This window comes from Hemibagrus wyckioides, linkage group LG19 (assembly GCF_019097595.1).
Source record: "Hemibagrus wyckioides isolate EC202008001 linkage group LG19, SWU_Hwy_1.0, whole genome shotgun sequence".
Lineage (NCBI taxonomy): Eukaryota > Metazoa > Chordata > Actinopteri > Siluriformes > Bagridae > Hemibagrus > Hemibagrus wyckioides.
Genome location: NC_080728.1, coordinates 2,477,501 through 2,504,958, shown reverse-complemented (window position 1 = coordinate 2,504,958; position 27,458 = coordinate 2,477,501). Strand labels below are relative to the sequence as shown.

At 38.3% G+C, this 27,458-nt stretch overlaps 1 protein-coding gene and 1 long non-coding RNA gene across 3 annotated transcripts; one reads left to right on the top strand and one right to left on the bottom strand.

Annotated features, from left to right (window-relative positions):
• Positions 1-377: 377 nt before the first annotated feature.
• On the bottom strand, positions 378-20,599 carry LOC131370404 (uncharacterized). Its single transcript, XR_009207412.1, has 3 exons — positions 18,127-20,599; positions 11,462-11,647; positions 378-4,439 (listed from the first exon to the last, which is right to left on the bottom strand). It is a non-coding gene; the product is annotated as an uncharacterized LOC131370404 (long non-coding RNA).
• LOC131370402 (proline-rich protein 5-like) lies at positions 6,070-26,726 on the top strand. 2 transcript variants are annotated; one of them, XM_058417728.1, is made up of 10 exons: positions 6,070-6,218; positions 11,245-11,304; positions 18,260-18,373; positions 19,153-19,233; positions 20,323-20,371; positions 24,010-24,067; positions 24,387-24,478; positions 24,571-24,711; positions 25,243-25,381; positions 25,662-26,726. In XM_058417728.1, exons 3-10 carry the CDS (start codon positions 18,270-18,272, stop codon positions 26,228-26,230), a joined length of 1,233 nt encoding a protein of 410 aa, XP_058273711.1. In that variant the 5' UTR covers positions 6,070-6,218; positions 11,245-11,304; positions 18,260-18,269; the 3' UTR covers positions 26,231-26,726. The 2 variants fall into 2 exon arrangements, with proteins under 2 accessions (XP_058273711.1, XP_058273710.1); XM_058417727.1 differs by lacking the exons at positions 6,070-6,218; positions 11,245-11,304 and adding an exon at positions 17,116-17,499.
• The last annotated feature ends 732 nt before the right edge of the window (positions 26,727-27,458 follow it).

Sequence of the window (27,458 nt, the reverse complement as noted above, 5' to 3'; positions counted from 1 at the left end):
TGAATGAATGAATGAATGAATGAATGTTTTTGTGAGACCAAACCATACTTATTGCAGCCTGTAGGATTAACTCAAAATGGATATTTACCTTTCTCTTTCAGTACACAGTAAAAATGGAGAGACTTGGGCCAGTCAATGTCACAGTATTGTAGTTAAATGTTATTAAACCTCCAGGCATCCAGGCTGGCTGGTAGCATTGTTAGGTCAGCTTTAGGGCCCTACACTTTTAATCATTGATATGTTTCCTGAATCATTGTTAACTATTTAACCATGCTACAACAATCAAAATAGTAAAGATGTTCAACCTGGAAAGAATTTCAAGTGAGAAGCCTGTGTGTCCTCCTCACTACCATATTATCATACATGGATCCAGGATTTCAGAAAGTAGACTGCACAAGCAAGAGTATAGAGAATAATGTAATCAAAATAACCATAAACACATTCAGTAAAATGTATATATATAAAATAAAGTCACATATAGTTAAATATAGTTTTGGATATAGATTGAGTTTCGCCTTATGTCCACAGTATTCTGAGTAAATATGAGGCTCTCCCCTTGACAGTTCTATGCTTATTAAACCAAATGATTTCTGTTTCTTGCCACCACAGCTGATAGCCATTAAAATGTGATAATAGTTAATAATAATATGAAATAGTAAAGAAAAAAAAAAAGGGTCTACTTATTTTTGAATGTTGTTTTATGTTTTGGGGAAAATGACTACATATTGACATCTGTTATGTTTTTCTGGTGTCAGCTGAGGCAGGATGCAAGAGTCTAACATCAGCCTGCTGTTTATCATGACTAATCCATAAAATAGTCTCAAAGTCAAGTCTGTATCATGTGTTAAATTGCAGACAGGCAATACCAGGCAGGGATAATCCATCATCAGTGACTCAACATGGCAAGGGTCAAAACTAGGAAGTCACTCTAAAAACACAGAAACATGCCTCAGAAATACAAAAAAACATAAACAAACTAAGTTTATGGGCAAACTAATGCTAAACTAAAAACATACAAGGGAGAGTGATCAGGTATCATAACCATCACAGGACAAGGATGAAGAACAGACACACATCAAAACAAAATGCACACGCCAACGTAAATTAGAAATGAATTAAAATACAAGTACATGGAGCAGGGCTGTTCACTCTGGGAGCTGCAGCACATGCTGAGAGGAGACAGTCAGACAGGGAAAGGGACTTATTCTGTGGAGATTTGGGCAGAATGACACAGGCTGACTCGAAAACCATCATTGCCTCAAGCAAATTTAACGCAAAAGACTATCACACTCTGTTATTATTACCTTCCACCCTAACTGTATCTCAGAGACCAGACATTTTCCTCTTTTTCTCAGCATGTGTATACAGTCTGTGCATGAGAAAGTCATGGCAGTATTTTAAGCTCTACGCTTATTAAAACAAATGATTTCAGTTTCTTGCCACTGCACCTGATAGCCAATGAAATGTAATAAAAATAAATAGTTTCTGTTATCTCTTCTTTTCCTATAGATATTCTAAACAAAGAGATTTATTGTAATCAAGCTCGGATGATGAGTCTGTGAAATGGTTTGAAAACTGATTACAGGCTTTCAGAGTCTCACCAAAAAAACTGACACACCGGTTTATGGCCAAAGGAACAAACAAACAAACAAACGAATAAATAAAAGAAAATAATATTTACACATCTACAGGATATTGTAAATAAACAGAAAGAAAATGAGAAAAGATGTCACAAATGAGGTGAAGACATATTTCTGAGATATGGAAACTGTGTGCTCTTCAAATTTTTTGCAATATATCTTGAAAATATGACATTTTTTTGAGTTTCATTCTGATTATTTGGCATAAAACAAGATACTGGCAGTCACAAAGAATTAAAGTAGATAAAAAGTCTTCTAATTTGGCTGAAAAACTACTGTCCAGTCCATGATTCTTCAATGCAATGCAGTGTCTCAGTGTTCATGTGGTCAGTCATTTGGATATTCATTGTGGAGATTCGCTTAGAGAGAAGAATTATAGCCAAAGAAACTAGACCATATTAATCAGCTTAAAACCCTCTTCTGTATATTCTCTCTTTTCTGTTTTTGTCACTCTCATCATGCTGTGAGGAAATGAAGGAGTCTTAAAGGGGAAGTATCTGATGCATGCTCAAAAAGTCACCAGATGACATCATAGACCAGTTTGCATATTCATTCATTTGTTGTGACCATTTGCATTTCAAAACATGTAACATGGAAGATTTACTGGAGACACAATAGGATTCAATGGAGTTTTAAAAAAATATATTATTTTTAATAATATTATAAATATTTATAATATAAATTATTATAAAAGTATTATTTTATTACTTTTATTTTTTTATTTTTAGCTATAAATCATTGGATACAGTAGTGATCAGCTCTCTCTCGACTCATATAACCAGGTGAGCTGGAGAGATGTACAGAGTGCTATATAGTTGTACACCTCTCCTCAAAAAGTCAATAGTTTTTTTCTTTAGAAATAAAGCCTCTATAATAAATATATATCTACTTGCATGCTAGGTTCAATACAATTTATTGTGTGTGTAAAGTCATTGGAATCTGGTGTGGGAAGTATGATCTTCTCATCTTCTCTCCTCTGTTGCTGAGTCAGATAGCTTGCTTGTTGCCAACCTGTAAGGTCAATCAGCTGTCCAGTGCCATCACCTGTTCGAAAACATGCATCAGTTGTCTTTATAGAAAAGTCTTGTTAGCTCTCACCCTCCACAATCGTCCTGTTACAGAATCAAAACTGCTCAAGTACAAATGTGGGTAAATATGGCAGTCTGATGGATATATTTACCCCAAACAGTGTTCATGTAGTGTTGGTACTGTACTACTGTTTTATTAAATAATGGTGTTCTGAGTAGTGTATAATATAAATATAAAGGAAATCAGGACTTTACTGCAATGATTGAAGTGAATATTAACTGAAGCTCTTCACCTGTATTTGTATGGTTTTATGCAGTTTGCTGCTGCCATATGATTGGCTGATTAGATCACTGCATGCATGTCCAGGTGTACATGTGTTACAAATAATAATTAATAAATAATCATAAGTGTTTTAATATTTTATTATATGTGAACATTAGCTGAAGCTCTTGAACTGTATCTGTCCGATTTTATGCAGGGTTAAAAATGGCTGATTGGATTACGGAGCAGGTGTTCATAATAAAGGTAAGTGTATATAAACTAAATGTTATATTACCATTTTTCAGTTGCAGAGAACAACCTGACCTTGCCTGACCCAAACTTATTACCTGTAAGCAATTTCCTGACTCTGCTGCCCTTCAAATCAGCTTAGTAAACACACATATTTTAAGCATGTGTATACAGTCTGTGCATGAGAAAGTCATGCCAGTATTTTAGACTTTTTATAAAGGACTTGGTGTAAGCCTACCTGCTTCATTTCCCATGACCATTTACATAGAACATCAGAGCTGATCACCTGTATCTCACTCACTAATAAACCATAATGCTTAGTAACCTCTATTGATGATTATCTAAGAAGAAGCTGAAGCTCTACTTATCCACTGATTGTGTATGAGTAGACCTGTGGCTTTTATTGTTTCTTCATGCTATAAAGTGAGATAGGCATGGCCTTGAACCTTAAAGACTGCTATATCAAGATCCTTCTCATTACTGTTAAAAAGAGCAACATGGACCAGGTTCTCTCCTTCCCCTGTAGTAATGTTGATACGTTTCTTTAATGAACCTGTGTTGTCCTTCAGGATCTGGTTCAGTGGAAACATTTAACTTGTTTTGGTCCAAATGTTTGAGGAACGTGATGAGCAGGAAACCTTAAGATGCAAAGCTTGTTTAGGTTTTTCTGCTGTACTAATGTAACTTGGGATGTAAACTTTCATGGTTTCTCTCTGCTAAAAAAATTAAAAGCTAATCTTACTGGAACAAAACTGTTTTGACAAAAAATATAGTAAATTAAAAGCAAATACTTTAAAGAATTTTTTACAGGCTCTGTTGAAGCCAAAATTGTCTCAATTTTTAGAAAAACTATTATAGTATAGTAGAAGAAGTTTCACACACTTTGCACTTGCACCATAGTCTGCAAAACAAAAAGACTGTCAGTGTTATCTCTCCATAACAAAAGCTATAAACATTACACCTGATGACAGGTAATAAAGAGGGCAGCAATGTCAGAGTGAAATGTTTTCACAACAGTTATGTTTCTTCATAAGTTGCTAGTCAAAGCATTACATGGTGTATTTGGTACATACAGCAAAGAAGCATGGTGCTCACAATAAGTGATAAAACATCATCATGTCTTTCAGATTCATTCAGATGTTACACTGAATAAAGAGCAGCTCAACCTCTTTTTTTCTTGTTCTCATACTCTCCATTTTAAAAGTCCATCTGCATCACAGGCTGTTGATCACAGACGTATTCACTGGTCAGAGGAATCACCTGCAGAAAGACAGGTCATTTTATTATGAACTTTCCTCCACAAAACTAAGTGGGTGAAATAATTTGGCTGTGCTGTATGAAATGCTGTTTCTCTCCCTCACATGTCTTTGTTTTCACTCTGCTTGGGTTTAAATATGAGGCAATTATGCACTATATAGGTGTCAAATGTTTTTGAAGCATTAAATCTGCTGCAACTTAATAAATATTAAACCTGATACACTGAAATGAGTTTTGTTCACACTAAATATATTTTTTATCAGGCTCATAAACCTTATTTGGTTTGATATAGTGGCAAAGTTTATATTAATCTTATAGTTCTGTACTCACAGTGACAAAACACCTAAATGAAGTGAAAGCCCCAGCCTGTGCATGATGAATGAATGAATGAATGAATGAATGAATATTATTCTTATTTTAAATAATAAAAATAATAGTATGGGAACTGTTTTTACAAAGATGATGCAGAAATCTAAGGCAGTGTTTATAAACTGAACTGTGTTTAGTCTCCATCAGCGGTCAGTTCAGAAGATAGACTTTATGTTAATGCTATAATAAATTTCCTGCTTACACAGTTGCACTTTTTGATCATATAGTACACAGTTATAGAAGAAAATGATTTATAATCACACTATGCACAATATAGTGCACAGCATGACACCCTGATGAGGATGGGCTTCCTTTTGAGTCTTACCGTTTCAAGAAGTTTTTCATGCCACCTTCACCTCTGGTTTGTCACTAAGGATAAAATGAAAACTTATAATATATACCCTGAATTTATATATTTCTATATAAGCTGCTTTGTACAACTGAACTGTACAAAACTCTCTCTCACACACACACACACACACACACACACACTCTCTCTCTCTCTCTCTCTCACCTGTGTGGACACACACACTCACACACATAACTTATATTGTTCGATACTTATTGCACTACCTCAACCCCTGTGTTTTTCATCTGCTGCTATATTTATATTTATGTTTATTTCTATTTTGCACTACCTCAACTGCTGCTATATTGTATTTTTGCACAATACATGTTGTCAGGCCCCAAAGTTCATCATCATCTCATTTTATTACACTTCAATTACATTTCATTGCACGTTCTTTTTCTTTTTTTTCGGTGCTAAGTGTCCTGTATTTTTGTGTTGTCTTTTTTGTATTTATTATTTTTGCACTGTCTTGTTGTTGCTTTGTTTGCACCTAGCTGCACACTTACACTTTATGTGGCTTGGATGAACTTTCGGTCCTAGCTCTGTGTTGTTCTTGTGTTTGATCTTGATGTATGTTTCTGTAGCACCAGGTCCTGGAGAAACGCTGTTTCATTTCACTCTGTACTGCATCAGATATATGTGGTTGAAATGACAATAAAGCTTCTTGAATCCTTGAATCCTTTGTGACATTTGTCATGAATAATACTTTATAAACACACGCGAGGACTAGAACAAGTCTTCAGCATGTCTGTCTATATTGTACACACAGCCTATGTCTTCAAGTTAAAATATAACTGTGTATATTGCAGCACATTGATAATACTGGTTGAGTAACGCCGCCTCACGCGCGCTTACAGGTATAGGGGATGCACGCGCACACACGCACACGTCACACACGCAGCCTTTAATAGCTAACAGGTAGAGACTGAGGCAGCGCGCGCTGGGCTGAAAGCAAGGCGAGGCTTCACGTTTGGTTGTTTGTTTTTTGCTTCTTTTCCTCACAGTAAAGAGATCTACATATGAGATCCCTCACCCATGTAGACCTGGAGAGAAGGAAACAGTGGGTATGTGTCTCTAAATGTGCTTTTCTGTAATCTAAATCCAGCTCTCAGAGTGAACACTGTACAGTTTACTGTTGTATTGATCTCGTTTTCTCTGGACGTGGTGTATAAACGGTGAGTGGTCAGTTTACCCGTCCGTGCATCCTGAAATCATGCACGATGCCCAGAAGGACTGTCCGTGGTCACTATCGCTTTTACACATTCTAATACCAATCACAGTGATTAACTCTGCGCTGGTTTGGTTTTGTTTAATAGAGCATAAAAATAAAAGGAAGAGGGAAAAAACTTAACTGGCTAGAAATACGGTGATGCGATGCATTGACCAGTCCAGATCGCACTTCCGTCCTGGGGCGCATATACTGGGCATAATGCGGAATACGGAATTCTCTCTCTCTCTCTCTCTCTCTCTCTCTCTGTGGAGTTAAAGGCATGGATTCCGCTTGAGCTCTACTTGTCTTTTTTTTTACAATTCAGCATTAAAAGCACTGTTTATGGTGTTAAACTCAGAGCCCACAGGCTAACTAACAGCCAAACTATTTAGACTTTACTGTGAACCTTTTGAACAGTTCTCTGAACACTGACTAATGTAGGCATTTATATACAACATGCTATGGTAGCTTAAATATGAAGAAGAGCTGCTGAAACACTGAATACAGTGTTCTACAGTCTGAGTGATCTACAGTTTCAATTTAAGATATTTGAGTTATTTGATCCTATCCCACTTGTCTTCTGTAGAGTTATTATTGGACCAAATGGTCAAATATGGGGACTACAACAAGCACTAATAGACCTCCACAGGGACAGAATTTTTCCAAATATTGCAAAGATTAAGAGAGTGAAAGGGGGATTACAAAATAGATAATGTCTGTACATTATGATACTTATGATAAGGTATATCATGATGAGGTACTTGTTTCCCCATGAAAAGACTGAGGACAAGAAAAAAATGTCTCCCTTTTGCAATACTCAGATATTCCTTAGCTAGTTTCCTGACTTTACTGTGGTGTAGCTTTAGTGTAGTGTAGCTGGGCTATAAATTTTGTCAAACCTGTTTAATGATATTACCTCAATCATCATTAAAGGTAAGTCCAAATCCACTCAGGATGAACTTCTAGGCCCTTAAGCTGCATGACTGTATATTATCTGTTTTCTCATCTGCCTATTATAGAGTTCCTTTAGTCACTTTAGATAGTAGCCTTTAGCATAAGTCAAGTGTAAAAGACTCTTAATTTTATAATGTTGTCATTAACATTAGCTTATCCTAACAAATTCAATGTTCACCTGCTGCTGGAGGTAAAATATATTTGTGTAAATGCTATAATTGCCCAGTCAGTTGGCTGTTTTACAAAGTATTTGTTTTACTGTTTGAAAAAGTTTTAACTGCACCAATTTAAGGTGGAACAGCAAATGTGAATAAGAAGATACAAATGAGAAACCAACTTTCAGACTCACGACAGAAAATATTAAAATAAACAAGCACTTGCCTTATCATCTAGAGGTCATGAGATCAAATACCAATAACACCATGGAGTCTGGGCTGGGATGCTCTGGCTTGGATTTAAAGAGACTGAAATTGGCCATCACAGTGAAATTAGCCTTCAAGTGTGTTAGAGTGCCCTGTGATGCAGCATGAGCAGCAGTTCAGTGAAAAAGACCTGGTTGGCTGGCTTCATGTGTCTCAGAGGAAGCATGTGATAGCTTTCACTTTTCCCAGTTGGTAGCTGTCGTATGATAGCAGAGACCAGACTGGGGGGTGAGGATTTGCCAAGACTAAATGAGGGAAACTATCAGAGGAAACTATTTAACAAAACTGTATGTATGTAGCTGTAGATCTCACAAATAACAGCTGATGGTCCAAATATCCTAACTATGTCCAACTATGCTTTGCAATAAGTGTTAGAATCTTATTTGCTGCACTTCATGGGATGGTTGTGCTGTCAGAATAGCACTCTGTTGCAAATCAAAGCTTGGCTTCAGTAGGAAAGTGTGATGATGTAAGATTCAGGAGTATGGGAGCTCTGCAAAGCAAAGACTGGCATCAGATCTGTATTTAATGACTTGGAGTTGATCATCTCAGACAGCCAGTTGTCAGAACAGACAGCACAGAATGCATGGTGAAGCCAGTGTCAATCATGAGCAGATTTAGATCTGGGTTTTGGAGCCAGATTCAAGCATCTCAGCCCAGGAAGGCTATTAGCCATACATGGGCAAAGGTAATGATGTATGTTGACCAGAGTAAAAGACCAGAAGACCATCGGAGTCTTTTTCATGAAGAATAATCTAGTGTCAGATGTAGCTGAGTAGAAATCTGTCATGCTGAAGATATATCATACAGCTTCATCAGTCTGGCCCATCCTGACATTCTCCTACTACCTCCTACTACTTGAAGTTTCCTTCACCGGAGAATCAGTCAGTGCTGATGGCAGTGGATGGTCTTACTTAGACTAGCTAAAGACTGGAAGAGGATGAGTGCTGTGTTGAGTCTGGCTCCACTCAAAATTTCTTCCTCATGTAACCTTCTGGGAGTTTTTCCTTGCCACTATCACCCATTTATGGATCTAAAACGCCATCTGGATTTCTATAAAGCTCAGTTGTGACATATGCACAATATAAAGCATAATAAAGGTATATGCATTAATCATTTTTCTCTTTCTTTAATTAGAAATGTTATGAGACACAAAAAAACCCACAAAGCATATTGAATATAACACTTGGGCTCTTTAGGCAAGGCAAGGTCTTGTAGCACATTTCAGATACAATGATAATTCAAAGTGCTTTACATATAAAAAGAATTAAAATAATCATCAAGAAAATCACAACAATAAAAGCAAGGAATTTAAAACATTTTAAATGATTAAAATGAATTAAATTAGTTATGAATAAAAATGATTATACATAAAATTCTGTGCAATCAGTTCGGATGTAGCACAGTTTTCATTCAGTAAATACATAGGTACACAGATGTGTTTTGAGTCTTGATTTAAACATGGCTACTGATATAGCACATCTGATCTTTTGTGGAAGCTGGTTCCAACTATGGGCAGATAGCTAAAAGAGGATAACCCCTTGTTTTGAGTGAACCCTTGGAATGTATAACTGACTTGATCCTAATAATCTGAGTGGTCTATTAGGCTGAGGTCGTAGGCCGTTGAGTGATTTATAAACATGTAGTAGTACTTTAAAATCAATCCTAAATGTAACTGGAAGCCAGTCTAAGGACCTGTGGACTGGAGTGATATGCTCAGATGTTCTGGTTCTAGTCAGAATCCTGGCAGCAGAGTTCTGGATTAGCTGAAGCTGTCTAATGGTCTTCTTGGGAAGGCCTGTGAGGAGACCATTACAATAATCCACCCTACTGGTGATAAAGGCATGAACAAGTTTCTTGACTGGAAACAATACATCTAATTATTGCAATGTTTTTGAGATGATATTATGCTGATTTAGTTATTGAATACAGAATCTATGGTCTGACTCCAGAATCACACCAAGATTCTTGACTTGATTTTTTTAGTTGTTTGACCCCTAGAGTCAAGATATGCATTTACCATGAGATCTTTGTTTCCAAATGCAATGACTTCAGTTTTCTCCTTGTTTAACTGAAGAAAGTTTTGGCACATGCAACTGTTAATTTCATAATTGCATTGACAGAGGGAGTCAATGTAGTCTATTTAGTCATTTGCCAATAAGGCTTTAGTAGAAATTAAGAGTGCAGTTCTGCTGCAGCTTCAACCACCAAGGACGTCAGTGGGTTACAGCCTTTCTATAGTTTATCCTTCTTATTTGGGGGAGATAGAACTTTGTCCACTTGGGAGTTACAGGGCAAGGTTCAGCACATATTGTAGTGCACAACCAAATGAGCTCAGAGTGTGTAATCTTTGGGACTCATTGTTTCCTCTGCCCCTTATTTAATGGTGGCAGGCCACATCTTCTCCCTGACATGCAGCAACACCCTCTGAACCTCTGTGAACCTCAGGCTGTGGACTGTGTATGATGATCCCTCTTATAATCTCTGGCTTGCCCTCTTAGCCACATCCTCAGTCACTCATCCTGTGTTATCAGAGCTAGGTGGTAGGATTGCCTGAGTTCAGCAGTCTTGGGTACTTATTTTGCAGTTTTGATAAGAAATTAGTGGGTAATGTTTTGCTTCTTTTTTACAGGTAAAAACCAGCAGCCTTCATTAGGTTTTTGGTTTTAAAGTGGTCTGAAACATAATATAAAATTTTCTTTACTGCAAAAAGCAAACACAGATGTTCGCAGAAGGTTTAAAAATTGTACACAATACTGTACACATACTGTACTGTATGTACTGTATACAGTACATACATCTGTAATTATTATACTATCTCACCATATTATACTAACTCACTAAGGCCATGACAGGTTTGAAGGTTATTTGCTTAGGACTATCTGTTAAAATTTCATGCCTCAAGACCTAGAGATTTTGGAACGATGACCTGTTGTGATTTTTGTGAACAGTTAGTAAATTTTAGATAATGTTGAGGTTTTCATTGTCACAGTACAACCAATGAGAGGAGAAATATCCATCTCCTTAAAATCTTATAGCTCTAACATCTTACACTGCTGGAAGTAACAGAAGGTTTGGTGTTTAGTTCTTATTTAGTATCCTATAATGGCAATGATATTCCCCTATAACGGTAGATTTCTTACTGTTTTTGGAGTAACATGATAAGACAAGATAGGTTAAGATAAGATACTTTATTGTCATTACAACAAAATGTAGTGTGGAAACTCTCAGGAAGTAAGAACATCCACAGCCATCTTTATGGTTTCTGTTTGGTAGCATCCACAATAATGTCACTGAGGCCAGAAGTTGGGCGTCAGGATGGATCAGGCCACTTTAACAGGAGAATTAAAGAGGAACTCTTTCTGCCCATGGTAATTTGCTGGTTGAGAGTTAATTTAGTGAATTTGAATTTCTTCACTATTTATTATGTGTATTTGTTGCTGTTTTTTTTCTTTCCGATTTTTCTGAAGTTACATTTAATTTTATTTTTTCTTTTGTTTACAGACAGCAAACAAAAGGCATCCACTTTGAATCTGCCTGAAGTCTTCATGTGGAAAAACACACGTGAGTAACATATGAAATATTTTCAGCATGGCCACTCTTTAGTTTATTCAGTGTGTTGAGTGCAATAGATTTAGTTATTCTTATTAGTTTTTAATTTTACTTCACAAGAAGCACTTTGATAGGGCACTTGTGGCTCAGTGGTAGGTTTCTCACCTACCATGTGGAAGGCCTGGGTTTGATTCCCAGCTGGTGCTCAGACTCCAGCCACTGGATGCAGTGCTAGTCCTAAGCCTGGATAATGGGAGGGTTGTCTCAGGAAGGGCATCTGGTATAAAACCTGTGCTGAGTAGTTGTGTGGACTAGTTGGTCCTCTGTGGTGACCCCTCACACATGTACGGAATACCTGAAAGATTAACAACAAGAAGCACTCTGATGATGAATTCAATATTACACTAAAAGCTAGAGAGAGCCCTCAAAGCAGATCCCAAATATACAGACACAGCTCTCAGGCCAGCACACTCTGCTCAGTGAGACCTGCACTGAGACGCCTGTTAAAAGAGCTCTGGTTATAGTTAACTCCATTCAGCATGTGAAATTAATGAGGGTTTTAGACCAGCAGCTGTAGCGGTAGTGTGTCATGGTTGTGAAGGTAAATACTGTTTTTTCAGTATTTTTTAAGGTAGTTACCAAGTGTCTCATTGCAGGATGTGTAAATACATAACACACAGCTCATAGTCTCAGAACAGGCCTAGTTAATCTGTGGGAATCCAGACCTAAAGCCAGGGAGGAGACCTGCAGGCTAAATCAGTTGTCTTATATCTGCCTTTCAGCTGTCACTCAGGTCATCAGTGTGAGACTGTGTCTGTCTGCTGAGCTAAACAAACATATAGAAATACTCAGAAAGCTTGTTTTAGTAACCTACTTTACATATTCGATATTTACAAATATACAACTTTGTTCTGTAAGAATATTAGAACTATAACATTGAAATAATAACTGATCAGGAACTAAAGGCACTTTGTTTAACAGAGTCTTGTATAAGGATGAGTGATGCGTGAATGAAATCTGGATATAAATGTAACTAATTTGAAGTTTACTAACATTTATGCAACAAAAAGAAACAAAAACAACAAAATACTCAGTCATTCCCAATAAACTTGAACTTCTCTATGGATTTACTGACTTTCTTTAAAACCTAGCTATTTATGTGGAAAAACTAGTAATTATTGGAGACTTCAATATCCAGAGGATCCAATGGGAGCAGCATTTGTGTAATATTTTGCTCAGTAGAGGTTAACCAGAATAAACTCACTTGATTTAATACTGACTGATGTGGATTAAATCTAAAAAACAGAAGTCTATTGAAGACTCTAAGATGTGAGATCATCTCATTTCAAATGTGTCTTAATCATAATATCAACTCATTTTAGTTTGCAGTCCAATCTCACAGAACTCGGTCAGATGAATCAATGTTTAGAGTCAATGTTCTGCTTCTCTCAAAAAATGTAGCCCCATGAAAACAATTGGGGAAAATAAAACCCAATCAACAAACAATCACATGTGCACCTTAAACTTAAAGTTTCCAGTGTTCCAGATTGCATGGAAGAAACGCCTTTTTAAAAGTGTAGAAAACTTCGTACTTCTGCTTATTTACTCTGTTAGAAGATAAACAGAATGCAAAATACACATAAACTATTTACAGTAGCAGAGTTAACAGGAATAAGTGCACTGACAAATCATAATACCAACAGAATGCCGTAGTGATTAGTTTTATTTTGTTTATGACATATTTGAATATATTTAACTGGACAAAAAAGGAAGAAAATTTGCAGCATTAACTTTATTATGTAGAGAATAATAAAACCTCATCGTTACAGTGATTAGAATCCTAAATGACTCTAATCTCATCATGATAATAAGCTTGTATACTAGATTTCTTACCTATGCATTGTCTTAAACCAATACTACCTCTATTTAAAAACTAACAACTCCTCCCTTAACGCAGGATGAACATAGTGTTAGCATCTACTGCTATGCTGTACTTAGCTATAAAGTCAGGAATCAGTATCATCATCCTACTTATTTCTAACAGGACAGATCTGTTTTAATCACAGACAGTGAGCTAGAGGTAAGCTTTCTGATAATGTGACAAAACTAGTCTCCTTTCCATCATGTACAGCAGTGAAAGACCACACTGTGATTGCTGACCTCGCTCCCCAGTGCATAATATACAAGGATAGATTTTCTTTCAGAAATATTAAAAAGATAATGAATATAATGTCTCTAAAGTTCATGCTTTTGTTACCTCTAGACATTCTAGCAGCTACATACTGTAAATAAGTACCAATTAAATTAAATGTTGAATTGAATTACATTTAACTGAAGCCCTGGATTAGAAAATTCAGAATGTTCCAATGTTCAGAATACAAAAAATGAAAATTGTCCCATGTGATGCGTTTCCTCCTGGACAAATATAAAGAGGGTAGACTCGTGCTGTCGTACCGTTATGGTCTCAGTGCCTCACACATGTTTTTCTGAGGTTTGCCTTCCCAGGGCAGGTTTTCCTGTTCTAGTAGAACTCTGCTTAAATTTATACTAGAGGCTAGAAACGAGCCCAATAATCAAAACACTTAAAGCAGGTCTCCATGTTGCACATGTATTTCAGATGGCATAACCACGCTCTCAGTGCTTGCAGTATCGCACAGAATAGAAATGACACACATCATAGACACTGCACTGTTTACCCTATCTATCTATCTATCTATCTATCTATCTATCTATCTATCTATCTATCTATCTATCTATCTATCTATCTATCTATCTATCTATCTATCTATCTAGCTGTCTGTCTTCCTTTTTGTCTGTCTGTTTATCTGTTAGGGCAGCACGGTGGCTTAGTGGTTAGCACTGTTACCTCACAGCAAGAAGGTCCTGGGTTCATGTCCTGGATTTGAACAGGCAGGGACCTTTCTGTGTGGAGTTTGCATGTTCTCCCTGTGCCTGTGTGTGTTTCCTCCCATAGTCCAAAAATATGTACATCAGGTTGATTGGTGATTCTACATTGCCCGTGTGTGGTTGTCTGTCTATATATGGATTGGTGACCTGTCCAGGGTGTACCCCTGACTTTTGCCCTATGTGCGCTGTGATAGGCTCCAGCAGACCCCCATGACCCTAATTAGGAATAAGCAGGTATAGATGATGGATGGATGTTTATCTGTTATCTATCTGTGCATTTTGCACTCCATGAGATGTCAAAAATGTCAGTTTTGGAAATGACGTTAGTCTCAGCTGTCAGTTTTTATTCTGCTTAGTGAAATTATCTTTCTCCTTAGAGATGAACATTTAAACTTCTTCCAGTGGAGTTTTCATTGTTCCCTAAGCCTCACCACACCCTGTCTACGTATCCTTAGCCTTGACAAATTAGTTTACAGAAAATATATGGTTTCTCCTCATTTTCTCTGGCTGCCAGTCCAGAGGGTAGAAACTTCTCTGTTCCTACTTACACATCTTTTGGTAATTCAGATCTCACCTATATGAGGGAAGAGAACAGGAGTCAGATGTCAGATGCTAGAATGCCTGTGATGTGTTGGATTAGAATGCCTGGATGTGTTGTTTTTTGTCTGCTGTATTCCCACAGTCTGCATTTGCTCCTGATTTTGATATCCAGATGTTTTAATCTCTCTCTCTCTTTGATGTGGATGAGGATGGGTTTCCATTTGAGACTGATTCATTTGAAGGTTTCTTCCTCATTGAGATTTTCCTCACCATCGTCACCTCCTGCTTCCTCATTAGGGAAAAATATAAATAAAAATTTTTCATTTCATCCAGAATTGATATATTTCTTAAAGGTTGCTTTGTGATAACATCCACTGTTAAAATTTCAATTCAATTCAATTTATTTGTATAGCACCTTAACAATGAACCTTTTCTAAAAGCAGCTTTACAAAAGTAGAGAAACAGAACAAAAAATATATATATATATATATATAATTAGCAATGAGCAAGCCTGCTGTTAAAAGCAATATACAGATAAAATTGTTGAATTGAATTGCACGAGTTTATTTAATCTACTCTAAGCTATACTACTTCTAAGCTAGTTTGTAGTACTTTTAATAAAAATTAGGGCAAGAAAGTAAACACCGCCCCCTGCTGGCCGTGTTGCATGCAGCAGCACTGACCAGGGAATGATGAATGTGATACACACACCCACACACATCTCTCTCTTTCTCTCTCTGTCTCTCTCTCTCTGTCTCTCTCTCTCTCTCTCTCTCTCTCTCTCTTTTCCACTCTCACTCTATCATTTACTCATGTAGGGCCCTTACACTTTTTCATGCAGTATTCAAACCAGAGATACACATCAGACTTCACATCATTCACTCCAAACATTTTACAAATTAACCTTGCTCTTAAGCATCACTGTAGTCTGAGATCAGAGTGAGCGTCTATCTCAGGGGTCTACAGAGTCTATCTACAGTATCTAGATCTACAGTTCTGTAGGTAGATTCACTATGTAGGATTACAATCAGGAATTTTACCTCCATGGCAAATGACTAGTGCTGAGTTCCAGTTACAATATTCAGCTCTATCTCTTTGGGCCCTTTTTCATTTTAATGTAATTTATTGTTTTTCTTTTCTAATGACAATGAAGGAAAAGAAAATCAGGTTTCTTTTTAATTTTGTTCCAGCAATTCTGATAAAAAACAGAAATAATAATGAAAGCAAAAAGAGGCTTGATTTTCGTTTCTCCTGCCTGAAGTCTGAAACCAGAAATAAACATTCCTGTTTTATTCTTTCATTTTCCTCACCACTGATTGAATCTATCACCGCTCATGTGTTCAGTGTTACAGTCTGTTGTCCTGGCTGACAATAATTTCATTATTATTTTCATCAAAGTTAGTTACTGCAAAGCTCCATTTATTACACAGAATAGGTTTGTTAATGTAACTAGACCACACTTCTGCAAGACCTACGGCATACACGTGTGTGTGTTTCCTGAACAAGAGTCTTAGTGGTAATGGTCTCAGTATATTCATGAGCTGTGGGGGCACTTCCTGTCTGAGCTGCAGAAAGATGGAAGAGATACGAAAAGAGATGGTGAGAGAGCAGAAGTGAGAGAAAAAAACAAAGGGAAAGTAAGAAGGGGACTAGACTTTATTTTAATTATTTCAAGCATTAATTTCTATTTAAAATGTATTCTATTCAGAATCAAATGTATTTGCCAATAGAAGCAGATATTTTCAGTTTTTGATTGAAACTGTCAAAATAAATCTAATAAAACTTTTGATTTCTTTTTCTTGTTCATTTGTTCATTATAATCTGATGATGAGAATTTGACCTTTATTCATGTATTTGTTAGCGCTAACACGAGTGACAGTATAAGCCTGAGCTGGAACATACAGCAAGATTTAGCGTGGGAAAGTTTTTTGTTTTTAATGAAAGTTTATTTTTTGTATCTTAATAACTTAATAACTAAATGTAAATGTGACAAACATTTTCAGTAAATGGGACAACATTTTGTTTTGCTGTAGAATTTTAGTGTTTATCTGATTTCTCAGACTTTCTCGGGGTAAGAAATGGAGAGGCGAGATTTAAACAAACTCTGTGCAACTCACTGAACTTAAATCTGCATTCAGAGCCTCCTTCTTTGATCAGTGCAGTCATCCTGCTTACTTAGAGACAGAACACACACACACACACACACACACACAGAGACACACACACACACACACACAGAGACACACACACACACACACGCTCCCTCTCTCTCCCTTACTTTGTATTCAGCACAGTATTCACCTCAAAAAGCACTTCCTGTGTTAGGCAATGCAAAGCTGAGCTTCTCTTTTGTTGGAAAAAAAAGATTTTTAAATTGGCTTTGAAGAGAGACTTGTCACACATGCTGGGAATGGACCAGTAGCTCTTCCTCCTTAAACTATCTCACTTCTCTGTCCTTATAAATCATGGCACTGTTTGCTGAAGTCAGTATGTACTGGTCTGGTAGAGGAAGTTTGGCTTGGGGAGCTCTGCAGTCTGGCTCACTAATGTTCACCATTCTGTGGGGTTTTTTCTGGTTTAAAGGCTTTTTTAAAGATTTTTTTAGAGGGATTAAGTTACTGGTTTTAAGGGCTGCTGGTTTAAGTTACTAGTTTTAAGGGCTGCTGGTTTAAGTTACTGGTTTTAAGGGTGTCGTTCCATTTATTACCTTTAAAGCTTGAACATGGAGTGGAGTTATGTTCTGCCCATCCATTTTGCAGAGTAAGTAAAAACATGTCTTTTTTCTCTTTTTTGAAAAGGTGTACTGGGTTTGATGTAGACAAACTGTATGTTGAGAGTTCTCATATGCTGAACAGTGTGGAAAGACAAACAGACTGTGGCCATTGTTTCAAACTGTGCTACTTTGTGTACTAGCGTGTTGGTTGAATGGCCTCTGTGTATCTGTATGTGGGTTATACTGGTCGCCTGCTCAGCTTTTTTTGTTTTATTACTAGAGTGTGAATGTACTGGTTTTCTTTTCCAGTGTGTGTGTGTGTGTGTGTGTGTGTGTGTAGGGATGGCATGAGAGAGAAAGATCAGAACTGGTTAGAGTTTGATCATTTTAAGCATTTACAGTAGATTTTTTGTAGTGTATAATTAATCCCTGTTCTTCTTCCTCTTTCCTGAAACAAATTTCTAGTCACTAATCTGACATATCTGCTGTGTGTGTGTGGGTGTGTGTGTGTGTGTGTGGTGAGACATTGTGAAAGAAATTCCTTGAACATGGAGAGGGGAAAAAGTGAAAGAAGCAGAAGAGAGACAGAAAGAGTGTGAGGCTGACAGATGGAGAGACAGACACAAAGAGTAAACCAGAGGAAGGAAAGAGGAGTGGGTGGAGACAAGCCATACCTTGCAACAGTGCTGCCTTTCTTTCACTTCTCTCTCCATTGTGTCGTATCCACTGATCTGTGTCTGCACCTCTCTGTTGTTATTCTCCTGCCGGGAACTGTGCATCAGGTCTGACCATGCGGACTCTCCACAGGTTGAAGCTGATGAGTTCTCCGAGCCTCAGTGAACTGGGTAAGAGTGAAAAGGCTGCCTTGGAGGAGAGAGGCGCTCAGCAATGCAGGGCAGGGGCCAACGCCATCTGGAATAGGTACTAAACACATGCACACATGCTTTACTGCAGGGAATTTTCTGCAACGTGAGACTGGAGTATGTTGAACTAATGCTGATCTCTTTAGAGCTTTACTTTCTGGTTGCAGCAGTTTAAAGTTGATTATGTTGGTGATGGTTTCCTCTGTCCCTGTTTAACTTCTTCCCTCAAAGTCATCTGTGGAGGAGAGTTATCCTGTGTATAAGCATTTACTGGAGTATGTAAGCACTTTCAGCTGTGTCCTTGTTGGACTGGTTCTCCACACTCTTCCAGCGTTTACAGCTGTTTCTTTTCTTCTGTTCATTTATTCTGTTTGTGTTACTTGTGCTGCCTCCTTGTCTTCTTCCCCTTGATCCTTGCACAGACCTGCTAGCATCCATACATCTTCACAAGACATCTTTTAATTAAAATCCTATAAAATATTTCCTCAAGCAGAAATGCACTAGCATGCTTGTTTGAGCTTAGCTCTTCATGCTCCATAATATCCAGCTCAGCGTGTTTGAACAGTAAATAAATGGTGTGACCCTGTGGTTAATGCAGGGTCAGGGTTCGGTGCCACTGCGTTACAGTCCTCTTTTCTTCATTAGCTGATTGACATGCAGAGGTGAACACACACAAAGATCTCAGAGAACACATTCCATTGTTTTCTCTGGTTCAGACACACACACACACACACACACACACAGTGTCTGTGGTTCTAACACAATGGCTGATGAATTTTCTGTTTGTGTGTAAGGTGTGTGTTTATTGTGTGTTGTGTTGTTTTTGTGTGTTTGTAGTATCCAGAATGCTGTAATCGGCATGTTCCAGAAGAAAGATCTGGGAGATAACGAGCTGTACTCTTTAAATGAAGGAGTCAGGTATGCATCATGAACTCCAGTCCTTCAGCATGTTTCACACACTCATCATCCACGCACTGTCCAGTTCCACTGAAGGCCTTATTGCTTCTGTAAATAAACACAGATTTTTCCTTAAGCTATGATTAAGAGTGTGTAGTAATTAAATTCATAATGGACTAAGGAATTGTTTTAAGTGGATGCTGGAGACGCTTCAGAATTGAAAAAAAAGCTAGATTTGGATTTCTGCATTTCTAATGGATATGCAGCAGAATTCCTGTTAAAGTAAGTTGATTACTTTGACTGATCTATTGCCTAGTCTACCTGCCTAGTCACAAAGACTATAGAGAAGGTAGATGACAGATGCCTCTACTTTTAAGTCAGGATGTGGTTATGGTAATAACGGTACTTGTACACGTAGTATGAATTGTTTCTTTATAGGTTCAGTCCACATACTGTAGCAGAAGTGTGTGCATGTAACTGTGGCAGATTGGCATGACTACAGGGCCTGTTAAATACTTCAAGGCTTAGTGAAGTTCCTGTTTGCATATTTTTGAAAAGCAAGATCATTACCTCATTACCATTAGCTCAGGTTAGCAGGCTATAAAAAGCTGTAACATGGCAATGAGGAATAAAACATTTAGTTAGAAATACTGAACAAAACAAAATTTTAAAATCACCTTAAAGTTACCTTCAGTAACTCACTCTCTCTTCTAATTCACTCTCCTTCAGTAACTCACTCTCTCTCTTAATTCACTCTCCTTCAGTAACTCACTCTCACTCTTAATTCACTCTCCTTCAGTAACTCACTCTCTCTCTTAATTCACTCTCCTTCAGTAACTCACTCTCTCTTCTAATTCACTCTCCTTCAGTAACCCACTCTCTCTCACTCTTAATTCACTCTCCTTCAGTAACTCACTCTCACTCTTAATTCACTCTCTCTCTCTTAATTCACTCTCCTTCAGTAACTCTCTCTCTCTCTCTTAATTCACTCTCTCTCTTCTAATTCACTCTCCATCAGTAACTCACTCTCTCTCTTCTAATTCACTCTCAGTATCTCACTTCAAGCTCTCTTGTCCTCACTCTGTTATGTCCTGTACCTCTGTGCTATAGACAGCTGCTGAAAACTGAGCTGGGATCCTTCTTCACAGAGTACCTGCAGGTAAGGACCTGATGTCTATTAAGCAGCTCTATTTTCAGCACAGCACTGATCCATCAGTAATAGACGTACTGTCTGTTCTCAACCTCGTGATTTACAGCTGTTTCATCTGCCACATCTGTAAAGAAAATAAGAAATAAAATTATTTTAATTCTTATACATCAACATTTAAACAGGTCAACATTTAAACGCCACTTCAGGCTTGATCATTAGGGATAAATATAAGGAATAAAATAGTTTCATAATTTAATTTAATATTATTCTCTCCTTTCTCTGTTTCTCTACTTTTGTAAAACTGCTTTGAGACAATGTCCAGTGTAAAAGGCGCTCTACAAATAAATTGAATTGAATTGAAAAAAAAATGGAAACACAGCCTGGAAAAGTTAGCAGGGAAAGTCTGAGCTAGCAAACTGGCTTTAGTCAAACTGCATCCAGCTGTGTGTCTTCTCTGTGGGATACACAATAATCAGACTTTATTTAGAAGAACTGCAATGTTTAGTAACCATGGAAACAGTGTTTCGGAGACAGGTGATGAGACAGTCTTCCCCAGCAGTACAGATTTACACAGTGAATGTTGAATTGATCTCTACACACCACTCAGATTCAGCTCCGTATCACTCCAGTTCATCACTCCAGTTCATCACTCCAGTTCATCACTCCAGTGATATCACTCCAGTTCATCACTCCAGTTTATCACTCCAGTGATATCACTCCAGTTCATCACTCCAGTTCATCACTCCAGTTCATCACTCCAGTTCATCACTCCAGTTTATCACTCCAGTGATATCACTCCAGTTTATCACTCCAGTGATATCACTCCAGTTCATCACTCCAGTTCATCACTCCAGTTCATCACTCCAGTTCATCACTCCAGTTCATCACTCCAGTGATATCACTCCAGTTCATCACTCCAGTTTATCACTCCAGTGATATCACTCCAGTTTATCACTCCAGTGATATCACTCCAGTTCATCACTCCAGTTCATCACTCCAGTGATATCACTCCCGTTCATCACTCCAGTGATATCACTCCAGTTCATCACTCCAGTTCATCACTCCAGTTCATCACTCCAGTTCATCACTCCAGTGATATCACTCCAGTTCATCACTCTAGTTCATCACTCCAGTGATATCACTCCAGTTCATCACTCCAGTTCATCACTCCAGTGATATCACTCCAGTTCATCACTCTAGTTCATCACTCCAGTGATATCACTCCAGTTTATCACTCTAGTTCATCACTCCAGTTCATCACTCCAGTTCATCACTCCAGTTCATCACTCCAGTTCATCACTCCAGTTTATCACTCCAGTGATATCACTCCAGTTCATCACTCTAGTTCATCACTCCAGTTCATCACTCCAGTTCATCACTCTAGTTCATCACTCCAGTTCATCACTCTAGTTCATCACTCCAGTTCATCACTCCAGTTTATCACTCCAGTGATATCACTCCAGTTCATCACTCTAGTTCATCACTCCAGTTCATCACTCCAGTTCATCACTCTAGTTCATCACTCCAGTTCATCACTCCAGTTCATCACTCCAGTTTATCACTCCAGTGATATCACTCCAGTTCATCACTCTAGTTCATCACTCCAGTTCATCACTCCAGTTCATCACTCTAGTTCATCACTCCAGTTCATCACTCCAGTTCATCACTCCAGTTTATCACTCCAGTGATATCACTCCAGTTCATCACTCTAGTTCATCACTCCAGTGATATCACTCCAGTTCATCACTCTAGTTCATCACTCCAGTGACATCACTCCAGTTCATCACTCCAGTTCATCACTCCAGTGATATCACTCCAGTTCATCACTCTAGTTCATCACTCCAGTGACATCACTCCAGTTCATCACTCCAGTTCATCACTCCAGTGATATCACTCCAGTTCATCACTCTAGTTCATCACTCCAGTTTATCACTCCAGTGATATCACTCCAGTTCATCACTCCAGTTCATCACTCCAGTTCATCACTCTAGTTCATCACTCCAGTGATATCACTCCAGTTTATCACTCTAGTTCATCACTCCAGTTCATCACTCTAGTTCATCACTCCAGTTTATCACTCTAGTTCATCACTCCAGTGATATCACTCCAGTTTATCACTCTAGTTCATCACTCCAGTTCATCACTCTAGTTCATCACTCCAGTTTATCACTCCAGTGATATCACTCCAGTTCATCACTCCAGTTTATCACTCCAGTGATATCACTCCAGTTCATCACTCCAGTTCATCACTCCAGTTCATCACTCTAGTTCATCACTCCAGTGATATCACTCCAGTTTATCACTCTAGTTCATCACTCCAGTTCATCACTCTAGTTCATCACTCCAGTTTATCACTCCAGTGATATCACTCCAGTTCATCACTCCAGTTTATCACTCCAGTGATATCACTCCAGTTCATCACTCCAGTGATATCACTCCAGTTCATCACTCCAGTTCATCACTCCAGTTCATCACTCCAGTTTATCACTCCAGTTTATCACTCCAGTTCATCACTCCAGTTCATCACTCCAGTTTATCACTCCAGTTCATCACTCCAGTTTATCACTCCAGTTCATCACTCCAGTTCATCACTCCAGTTTATCACTCCAGTTTATCACTCCAGTTTATCACTCCAGTTCATCACTCCAGTTCATCACTCCACTTTATCACTCCAGTTTATTTCCTCTGTAAAACCAGCTGAAAGCAGCAATCTGTTTCTCAGCAGTCCAGATGATTCTCATCCAAACCTAATTGTTTAGAAATCTCAGCATGTTCTTGATCATTGAGGAGTTTGTGACTGCGCTGAGTAATTTCACACAAACCCAGTGCAGATGGGTCACAGATCCTCAGACTCGTCTGCACAAACTCATTTATCACATAATGCAAATTATCACATGACTGGAGTTATCTTAAAGGCTTTTTATAGACTCAGTAAACTAATGAGGATAAAAAGAAGAGTTTTCACAGTTTGTACAATTTATTTCCAACACATATGTTTGTTCAGGTTTGCAGAAACGTGAATAGTGAACACCTCAGTGGCATCGTTACCTTAACACGCCAATATTTTACAGAATGTTGAGATTTATAAACCTGTTGGCCATTACAAGACAGTCAGTAACTGCAAGTAGTAGAAGTTATCTTACTCTTGTTGAACACCAGGGGGCAGACTTCCTGGACCCACAGGAAACACATTTACAGGTGCTGCTTTTAGACACTCAGTGGTAATAGTGTGGAAACATGCAAACTACACAAAGCTCCTACATGACAGGAAGCTACTAAACTTCATACAGAATTATTTTAAATAAATAAGGAACAAAATTAACAAAGTTCTTATGAGTGTATAAGCTAAGCTTTTTCTCTAAATGCTATAGAACATCAAACCAAATAAAAATATAAATGTACTTTTAAGCATTATTATTATTATTATTATTATTATTATTATTATTATTATTATTATTATTATTATTAAAGTTTATTTCACAGAAGTCTCTGAGACCAAAAAATGAATACTTAATATATATATATATATATATATATATATAACATGTATCTGTTAAAGTATATAACACATCAAATATCTTTGGAGAGAAATGACGTAGTATGTACATATATATATAAATATAAATCTTTGTGATTAATTCTTACAGAACCAGCTTCTAACCAAAGGGATGGTCATCCTCAGAGACAAAATACACTTCTATGAAGGTAGGTAACTGTGTGTGTGTGTGTGTGTGTGTGTGTGTGTGGGTGGGTTTAAAGTTTAGTGTTTCTGCAGAATTGTTCTGTGAAAGATTAAACACACTTCCCTCTAATAGAATATATATATATATATGAGCTGTGAGCCAGTTTAATGCAACCAGGTGTGTGTGTGTGTACATTTGATGCATTTTGTGGTTTCTTACCATTTCCTTTAACCTTTAAATGATTTAAACACAGATGTAACCAGGCTGCAGAATGCTCTCACTTGCTTTCACTTTAACTTTAATAGGGTTAATAATTTTATTGTGTTTTTGTTCCTGTGCAGGTCAAAAGTTACTAGATGCTCTGGCTGAAACCTGGGACTTTTTCTTTTGTAATGTTCTCTCCATGCTGCAGGCCATTTTCTACCCCGTTCAGGTACTGCAGTGTCTGCTGACCTACCAGCTACTGACCAGACAGCTGAGAGAAATATGTCACACTGATCACTGTGTGTGTGTGTGTGTGTGTAGGGGAAGGAGCCCACTGTAAGGCAGTTGGCTCTCCTGCACTTTCGGAACGTTATAACTCTGAGCATTAAGCTGGAGGACGCTCTGTCTCGTCCCAATGCCTGTGTTCCTCCTTCCATCATACAAATGCTGCTCATACTGCAGGTACATGTTCATATCCTAATATAGCAGTGTGTGTGTGTGTGTTCAGTTCACAGTGCTGTTTTGAAAGGAAACCAGTTAAATGAATGGTTTCTGTCTGAAGCTCATCATTTATTAGGTTTTGTCTTTTTATGTAAGTGTCACTAGTCTTCTGTCGAACCGTGAATGTAAGACCAAACATCAGGATTTCTGTCAGCATGTACACTCACATGCACAACACACAGCTTCTTACTGCAAACACACGAAGCACACGCTGGCTCTCAAACCACAGCATTTAAATGCCCCATATACAGTATTTTCAGCTTCTCTCACTCAGTGGGCCTGTGTCTGTATGTGTATCTATCAGTGGAAGATTTAGACTACACCCAAACAAAAACACAAGATTAGGGAGAATTTCCTAGCTTTCTCCTGTGAGCTCAAACATCTGCTGATGAAATTCACTTCAGTCCTCATATTAAGACACAATAGCTGAAATGTTCTTATTCTGTTAAAGGGGATCGTTTTCTTTAGGCACTGGTGTGTGGTGTGTTACAGGGGGTGCATGAGTCTCGTGGAGTGAGTGACGACTACTTAAAGTTGGAGTCTCTGATCCAGAAGGTGGTGTCTCCGTACCTGGGCACACACGGCCTCTACACGGACGATGGCTGTGTGGCGCAGTGCTCCTGTGTGCTGGGTGAGCAGGAATACATCCTCAGAGCAGTTAGCGTTCACACTGATGGGGGTGTGTTTACCGCACCGATACAGAAGGACTCTCTCGGACATCTCTCACCTCATTATTTACTATAAGTTTACTTAAGGAACCAAACACATTCTAAACAAACCTGTGAGTGTGTGAGGTGTCAGACTGAGTGTTTATGAGGGTATGTAGGATAGATAAGACATTCACAGGAAGTTGTCAGTGATGGGCTGCACCCTATCAACCAGTTTCCCGTCGTTCTTCTTCCTCTGTACAGAGAAGCGATGGCAGCGGCACTGGCCCCATCTCAGTGATTCTTCTGTCAGGAACCCTGTAGTGCGCTCCAAAAGCTACAACGTGCCCATGCTGACACCCGTGGCCGAGTACGAGACGGAGCCGGCATCGGCGGGCAGTTCGGGAGTTAGACGCCACTCCGTGTGCCAGATGACCTTGTGTCAGGAAGAGCCGGCATTCTCCAGCACGAAGTCCAGCCCCGAGACCAACATCACACCTCAGCTCTCATCCTCTCACCCGTCCACAGAACACGACTCGGCTCTGACCGGCTGCAGAGGGCAGAAGAAGGGCACGTCTCCACTCCCGTCTCCTTCCATGTATCCTTCCATTTGCTCCCAGTGTTCTTCAGAAATATTTCAGAAAATGTCTCATGAGTCAGGTTCTGATCTTACTCAGGAAGCAGCCTCAGTACCCATAGACTCATCAAGCCCTGAGACCCTCACAGATCAGCTGCTAGAGTCTTTAGACTCAGAATCAGAGGGAATCTTCATAGACTTCAGCTGTCACTCACACTCCTCAAACTTCAGCCAGGAGAGTGAGAGTGTGGTGTAGCAGAGTCGCAGTGAACTTCACAACCTTCTAATCTCTAAAGCTCAAAATAGCCATGGGTTTTTAGGGAGATTTCTAAATTCCTCATATTTTCATACTAAATATTAGACAAGCAAAACTTTAACAATATTTTTAAAGATATTTTTAATCAAGGTTTGTGTCTCTGGGGTCTTCACTTCAGAGCAGTTTTTCTTCAATTCCTTAAATCATGATAAACTTAGTTTAGAATTCTTTAAGTTGGCTGGATCATTTTCCAAACTTGTGTAACATCTTTTTGTATTATAACTGTTTAGAGTAACAGATTTTATATTATATAACACATTATATAACAAATCCCTATATTTTAATTACTATTTAATTGTATTTATTTATTTAATTGTCAGTGGGAAGTGATTAATCCACTCTGATCACTCTGACACATCTGAAGGGTCTCTTCTTCTTCTGTTTTTAAGAATGGCTGGATAATCAAATGAGGCATTAAATATCTATATTACCTGTCTATGTGTGATTGGTTGGTGGGTTGGTTAGTTGGATGGTTGGTTGGTTGGTGGGGGTGTTGGGTAGTGGTTGGATAACTGATTGACTGATTGATTAATTAATTGGTTAGTTTGTTAATTGGTTGATTAAATGATCTTGTAGATGTACTTTAGAGAACATGGGACGGAGACCACAAGGAATTAAATGCACAGAATAAATGCACCACATGTTCACACACACACACACACACACACACACACACACAGTGAGATTATCATCAGTTATGTTTGTGCAAAAATGAAGCAGAAAAACTCAAGCAGAGATCCTGAATGTTGAATAATTTTAGAGAGTTATAGTGAGATGTTCCACTGGGAGGAGGTGCTGTAGAGCCTCAGAAGAGACGGCAGAAAAGACAACCCTGTACTCAGTGGAATGAGCCGCTGGATAAAAGTTCTCCTGTAAGGGTCTTTCTGTTCTGCCGCAGTGAATCCATTCAACTCTGGAGTTTAGTAATAAGCAGTAATCACAGTAATCACAGTAACTCGGCCTCGCTCCAGTCTGTATTCTCTAACACACACTTAAGCACCTGCTTCTAGAGGTAAGCAGGACTAGCCTAAACTCGACAGCACAGTTCTTTGTTATGATTCTGAAGATTATTATTATATTTAAGAGGAAAAACTCTTTACATTTTTATATCAAAGAACTGATTACAGAGGTCTCTTCTTCTCTCCTCAGTGGCTGTACTAATCTACTG